General features: G+C 45.7%; 1 protein-coding gene across 1 annotated transcript; it reads left to right on the forward strand.

Annotated features, from left to right (window-relative positions):
- The first annotated feature begins 2057 nt into the window (after positions 1-2057).
- On the forward strand, positions 2058-4182 carry LOC103724358 (cyclin-D3-2-like). The gene is made up of 3 exons (XM_008815588.4): positions 2058-3136; positions 3229-3377; positions 3473-4182. The coding sequence occupies exons 1-3, from the start codon at positions 2449-2451 to the stop codon at positions 3827-3829; spliced, it is 1194 nt and encodes a 397-aa protein (XP_008813810.1). The 5' UTR covers positions 2058-2448; the 3' UTR covers positions 3830-4182.
- Positions 4183-7238: the final 3056 nt, after the last annotated feature.

Raw genomic sequence — 7238 nt, forward strand, 5'->3', positions numbered from 1 at the left:
CTTTAGATTGAGTACAAATATTTTGAGTTGATCCTAAACTAATCTTGCCCGCAGGGTTTTCATTTTGCAAGAAATCTCAATTTGTATTAGTATTGAGCCTTCATCAATATTGTAATAGATTATCTCCACCCTCATCGTATCAGACAATACAAACTGATGAGTTCCAAAATATTGGTCAATGTTATACCAACATAACATATCAACTGATATTTTGTGATTCCCTTTTATTTACGTAAATTTCAAAATTAATACTGTGCAGAAATCCTAGAATTTCTTTATCAGCAAAGATTTTGATATCTCGGCCATTATTTCCAGCCCAGATATTAGCCAAGATCTCTTATCTTATATCTTTTGAGATTTTCTTACATTCAATATTAACCAAGATGAACCAAAATCTAATGTTACCCGACTAAGGTCTTCATCATGTGACTAAGATCTTAGTTTCTATTGGCTATTGGGCCATCATCGCCATGGCTTAAAGATTATCTTGGTCCTTATTATATCAGCCAAGATGAAATTGAAGAATTCTAACATATCGGTCCAAATGTACTGGCATAGCAGTTGGTATTTTTGAACCACCTTTTCACTTATATCTCATGGTTACAGCTTTGCATTAAACTCTTAATGAAATCTCAATATCAATGCCTTGTATTGATTTTAGATTTATCATATCCATCAAGATTCCAAAATCTCAAGCCGATATCTTAGTTCTGAATACCAGTCAAGATCTTGGAAGATGTTATATCATTTTAGATTTTCTTAAATTCAATCCGGACTGAGGTAAACCAACTTGGTTTATTCATCCATCCATCAAGATGTTTGAGGGTAGGAGGTCGTCCCCGAGGACAGTGGCGGAGAGAGCTTTGATCCATGCTACGGAGGTTTCCACAGTGATCACACCGATTTTTCTTGGGACGACTAGGGACATCTGGGGTACCTGTACTGCTTTGATAGCGCCCAGGTTTACTCTTCTTTCTTGGGTACCCCCACCCTCCGGTCATCTCAAAGTAAATTTCGATGGTGGTATGTCGATGGATGGAGTCTTGGAAGGTGTGGAGTTTGTGATCAGAGACCATCTTGGCAGGCTGATTGCAGCAGCGGCCGGCGTACCCCAGGTTTGACCGTTGTCGGGGCAGAGTTACGGGCAGCTTGGGAGGGTATCTCCTATGCGAGGTGCGTTCTTGGTGCTAATAGGGTGTGCCTTGAGGGGGATTCCTCCTCGGTGATTAACTGGATTTATGGTGTGGATAGATATAGGGATGACCCCCACTGATTGGAGAGAAACGTCGACTGACCAGAGAGTTTACCTCTTTTCAAGCAGCACATGTGCTTCGGAAGGCGAATCGAGCAGCAGACTGGGTCGCCTGATCATTTGTAGCTCGCCACTCCGGAGAGTTTATCTGGACGTCATTAGCAGTTTTACCTCTTTCTCTATATCTTTTACTTTTTTTTGATTTGGTAGGCTGTACTCACGTTAGAGCTATATGAAATACCGTTTTTAACTTTAAAAAAAAAAATCTTTGGATCCAATCAGACCCTAGCGAAGACCTAAGATCATTGTCGACCCAATGCGACTTATAAGAAGTCGATAAATGGGATCCGAGCCAATTTAATTATTGATCCTGCAACTGCTGCTGACCATATCCTGATCTAGACTCAACCCTGCCCACCTGCAAGTCACCGAGGCCAAGTGGCAGATGTTGCATGATGATGCACCACCACTAGCACCTAGCTCATTAAGGGTTATGGCCCAATTTATATTTTAAATTGCACTGTCCAGAGATACATTGATGATGCACCACCACTAGCACCTAGATCATTGAGCTGGCTCACCATGGTCAAATACTCGCATGCTGGTTCACCACATTGAACAGCAGCAGCAAGTCGAATTGCTGTTCTTCTTCTGTAGCTATGCATAGCATTTCTGGGTCGCATTTTAAATTTTTTCCCCGGGACGTACTGTATGTCATTTACAGTAAAAACCAGCAAGAGAAAAGAAAGATAAAACTAAAGAGAATAGTATAAAAAAGAAGAGAGCCAGCAGAGACAGGCGAAGGCGTTGCGAAACCCCCAAACCCAGGTAAAGCCCGCCCTTTTCCCCCTCCTCTCTCTCTCTCTCTCTCTCTCCCCCTCGCCGCCGCAACCGAAGCCCAGTAGAGTCACCACATCAGGAGAAAAGGACAAGAGAGAGAAAGAGAAGAGGGCGACAGAGCCAGCTTTAGCGAAGGTAAAGATATAAAACAGCGACAAACGAAGAGAGGAGGAGGAGAAGAAGAAGAAGGGAGAGCTAAAAGGAGATGAGGGGAAGCCGCTCCATCTCTTCCCTCCTCTTCTACTCTCCCTCCTCCCTCCACAACTATAACCCCTGCACATCATGAGCAAAACCCACCACCTCTTCTTCCCCCTAGAAGAAGAAGAAGAAGAAGAAGAATAGGACGGCAACGTATAATGGCTCTCAGCTCCCTCCTCGACCCTCTCTACTGCCCGGAAGAACAGCTGGAGCTCGACGACGATGCTCCTCTTCCCTCCCACTTCCCCATCCCGGCCGCCGAGGCGGCGGCGGAGCCGCAGGAGGACTGGGCGGAGCTCTTGGGTTCTCTGGTTGCCAAACAATGGGAGACCCACCCCGCGCTGTCCTCTGACGGCGGCGACGAACTCTATCTGCGCTCCGCGAGGAGGGGCGCGGTGGAGTGGGTGGCGCGGGCGGCCGCCTGCCATGGCTTTTCTGCTCTCACGGCGGTGCTCGCCGTGAACTACCTCGACCGGTGCTTCCTCTCCGGCGGAGGTGGGCTCGGGCTGCAGGGAGATCGGCCGTGGATGGGGCGGCTGTCGGCGGTGGCGTGCCTCTCCCTGGCGGCGAAGGTGGAGGAGACGTACGTTCCCCTCCTCCTCGACCTCCAGCTGGCCGCGGCGGAGGCGGAGGTCGAGGCCGGGTACGTGTTCGAGGCCAAGACCGTGCGGCGGATGGAGCTCCTCGTGCTCTCCGCCCTCGGCTGGCGGATGAATCCCGTCACCCCACTTTCGTTTATCCACCTCCTCCTCCCCCACCTTCTCCCCAAATCCCAAAGCGGTAATCTCACCTCCTCGTCCGCCGCCCGTTGTCGCTGCGAGGCCATTCTCCTCTCCGTGATAGCCGGTGGGTTCTCCTTCCCTCTTTCTTAAAATCTCTACATAAATGCCTCCTTTCTCTGATTCCTTATTTATTTATTTTTCACTTGGTGGTTAAAGACCGGAGATGGGTCCGGTATCCGGCATCGGTGTGGGCGGCGGCGGCGATGCGGCACGCATTGGGCCAGCAGCTGGAGCCCGGCAATGGCGCCGCTGCCGTGGGGTGCCACGAGACCCAACACCTCCAGGCCCTCCTCAACGCTCCCAAGGTTTCATCTTTTCCCACTTTTTCCCTGAAATCACTTGCGCCTTTTGTCCTCATTATGTTATTACGGTCCCCTAACCGGTCGAGCACAAACTCCAGGAAAAGGTGGAAGAATGCTTTGAGCTCATTCTGGACCGCGTTGGTGGCAGCCGTGGTGGTGATATTGGTCACGGTCACAAAAGGAAGCACCTGTTCGCCTCCTTGGATCGGTATCCCTCACCACCCAGTCCTAATGCGGTGCTGGGTTCGTGCTTGAGTTGCGAGAGCTCGTCGAGCTGCGACGCCTGGGCAATGTGGCCCTCCCTCTCGGCCTCGTCTTCGCCGGAGCTTCCTCCCCTCAAGAGACCCAACTGCATTGCCGCCAAAGCCTTTCGAGAGGGTCCAAGTGGGGAGAACGGGGATCGGCTTGTTCACCACAAGCAGCCAAGTCTGGATTACAATGCCGTTTCCATTTAGAGTAGATTAAGTTATATGGTTTATGCATGTTATCAGAAGCAGACTGCCTTCCATCTCTGCCTTTGAGTTTGGGAACTCAGTAATGGCCCGGAGCTCTTGGGAGCAAGTTTTTTCTATGGTCGGGACTCGGGGTGATAAGGTGGAGGAGAGTTGGGGACTTGGAAGGAGAGGGAGGAAACAGGAAGCAGAGATGGGTGGCATTTTTCTTTTCCTTTAGTTGACAAGATAAAAGAGGCTTTGGTCCCACTGTTGCCATGCTACTGTTCCTTTTGGCCCAGTGCAACTGTGCCTCTAGCTCGTGTCCTATCCGTTTTCATCAATGCGTGGTTCCCATGAATTCTTATTTTCACGAACACTTGTGCCTCCCTCTCTCTCTCTCTCTCTCTCTCTCTCTCTCGCCTCTCATGGACACAATAATGATAAGGACTAGCAAGTGATCATTTATTTTTCTATGCTTTTAGTTATTGTGTCATTGGGCTATGGGTTTTTCCCCCTTCCATACCCTCCGGTGGCATGCTTCACTGGAAGCAAAATGGTACAACTACAGAGAGAGAGAGAGATTGAGAGGGTGAATTAAAGACTGCAGAGGGATAAAAGAAAGGAAGGTTGGAGGGAATATAAAAGCTCAATAACAAGTGAACATTTATTGCCTGTGGCCATGTTGGCAGTGCAATTACTTCCGGCTTCTTTTGGCAGCTTCATTAAAAGCTAATAAAAACGAGTATAGTAGAAGGGGGGCCCGCCGGGGATGGAGGCTATAATTAAAAAAAGAAGAGTGAGAAGTTTAGTAACTAATTGTCATTTTATGTGCATAAGATCATGTTGCTAGCCATTGTATTTGTACTTTATATTGCCTCTGGCATGCTTCATTTAAAGCTAACCAGCACAGTTGGAGGGAGGGAAAGAGGGAGGGATTTGGACTTTTTTTGGCGTTTGACCTCGAGGGCAGAGTCGGAGAGCCCTTGAAATCCCACAACCCTCCATGGACTTTTTAAGCCCCCTCGCTTAGATTAACCCACGAAACCAAAGCCCCAAGCGCTGCGAGTCTGCTAACGGACACCCGCAAGTCCTCTCTCCATGTGCTGCCTTCCTCTCGCCTTTTCCTCTTTCCACACCAAATCACGTGTTTGTCATTACTCGTTCCGAGGCACAAACCTGCGTGTCTTGTGGCACGACTTAGCTTAAACAAAGGCTTTCTTTGGTACCTTAAGCCTTGTGAGGAAGCAGCTAAATAAAGGGGAAAGGGCGGAGTGTCCTTGAGTACTGCGCTCTTTCCTTTCTCCCCTTTTGACACCAATCGAGACGAGAAGTGGAGCCGGACGAACCCCCAACAACCACACCAAAACCATCTTTTCTTCCACAGGATTCGATGGGATGGCGCGTTCGTAGCATGTGGGAGCCCATATCGGGTCGGATCACTTCAGAACAGAGCAACGGTCAGAAGATCATTGTTTTTAAATATATCCTTGCGGTTCTGGTGTCATGACAGGGGATGGATGATATCAGCTCTCTCTTTTAACACTTGGAAGCCTTCCATATTTAGACTTGGAAGCCTTTCATATTTTCTCCATTCTGCGTAGCCGGTGGGATGATTCAAGCGTTTTCAATTCTAAACAGCTGTGCTTGTTGACTAACACTTGATGCCTTGTCGAGTTTACTTCATTATTAGCATGGCTGGACTGGACAATGGAATCAAGTTGGCTTCCAACTAAAACCATGTCCATTATGGCTTGCTTTCCTGGTCTCAACTCTGTTTTGTAATAATACTCTCGGCAGCGAGTGATATCGGTGCAAGTGTGCAATACTAACTAGAGAGCATAAGAAGGGTTGAAATGAAGAACTTTTAATATGACATGATAGGTAGGATTCCTTATATACTTATATACTTGTAGCTGCAGTACTTCATACGCTTGACTTTTGACGGTATTGAAACTCGCATCCTCTCATTTACGTATAAAAAAGTTGGGCCATTTTGAAGTGGTTACGTCCAATCGCACAGCTCTACGACATTACTTTTTTTTTATTCCCTATGCTCCAATACTGTAGCTCTACAAGAAAATAAAGGAACAAGACATACTTTAGCAATTGCACTGCATCACGTACTTCATATATAGCGTGGTGCCTGTTTAAATGCACATATACAAACATTCCTTGTTTCTTTACAGCCTTTGTAACTATAGCCTTCGAAGCTGGAAAAAGAAACCCTTAAGTCCCAAGTTTAGTCTGGTATCTGGTACGGAGATACTGATACATTGCATGAAAAGCTTGAAGTTTTGGAAGTTCAAGGAATGGAAGGAGAAATTTTAATATATCATGAACGTACTTACATCGTGCCAACCGGGACCAGATGCAATTGTAGATGTGGTTACGATCTTTAGTTTGGAGTAACATACCGTACTCGCAACCTGTTATTGTAGTCACCATTTACTTCATAAATAAATTTTAACTGAATCAATTTCTGTGTTGCTCTTTGACTTTATTTTCGAAGTCATATGATTACTCAATTAACACTGCTTTTCCTAGGTGCCATATGAAATTTCTGAAATATAATGAGACAGCCCTTATCTTGTTATATTCTCATCTTTTTATATATCTCTTAGCAACAGAGAGCCGCAGCAGTGTTCCTATTAAATGACCTAATATGGGCATGTTTGGCACTGATTTTTTTGCACATTGAGAGAAGAAATTCTTCATTAATGCACCGGATTGGCTGTATTTTTTCCCCCTCTTCTCAAGGGAAACGAAAAGCTCAAATAATCTACTGTTACTATTTAACTATTTAATATTCGACATGTATGTAGAAGTAGGTGCGTAGCACCACGCATCATGATTTTGCATACCTGAAGAAGATCGCTTGAAAAGCCTAAAAAAGTTAACTCTTCTATGTAAATATGTAACTGATTAAAGAAAATAATTTTGATAATAAAAAGAAACAAGTGGGAAATAAATAAAAGAGGGATGCTACAATTATACAACTTGTGGAATCGCAATCATTTTGATTATTTAGTTGCTAAAATGGTTTAGCTGTGATAATTCATCAAACTACGTGCTGTCATTTAACTTTTTCAGAAAAAAACAGAGAAGAATATAAGCAGAGAGTTTTTGCTGCAACTTCAATGGGTCGATGAGTAATCAATAAACTGAACATTAAAGCTTCACGTACACGCAGCAAGAGAAAGACATACTCATGTCTCATGCACACAAGTCTCATCACCTTAGAAGAAGACAAAATAGAAATGAATTAAAGGAGGGAAAGATCCCCCACCCACCCCTCACACTCCAAAAAGTCGCGTGGGGTTTGAAATGGGGAACAAGCCTTTGAATTGTGAGGGCCATTCTAGCTTTCTTCGCGGTTCCCTGATCTTCTTTTCAAGGTGCCTTTGTTTTTATCCCAGAGGAAGCATCAAAA

This window comes from Phoenix dactylifera, chromosome 1, assembly GCF_009389715.1.
Source record: "Phoenix dactylifera cultivar Barhee BC4 chromosome 1, palm_55x_up_171113_PBpolish2nd_filt_p, whole genome shotgun sequence".
NCBI lineage: Eukaryota > Viridiplantae > Streptophyta > Magnoliopsida > Arecales > Arecaceae > Phoenix > Phoenix dactylifera.

Coding starts and splice junctions, on each gene's coding strand:
- LOC103724358 (XM_008815588.4), top strand. CDS start 2,449: ATGGCTCTCAGCTCCCTCCTCGACCCTCTCTACTGCCCGGAAGAACAG. Junction 3,137..3,228: donor TCTCCTCTCCGTGATAGCCG/GTGGGTTCTCCT, acceptor TGGTGGTTAAAG/ACCGGAGATGGGTCCGGTAT. Junction 3,378..3,472: donor CCCTCCTCAACGCTCCCAAG/GTTTCATCTTTT, acceptor CACAAACTCCAG/GAAAAGGTGGAAGAATGCTT.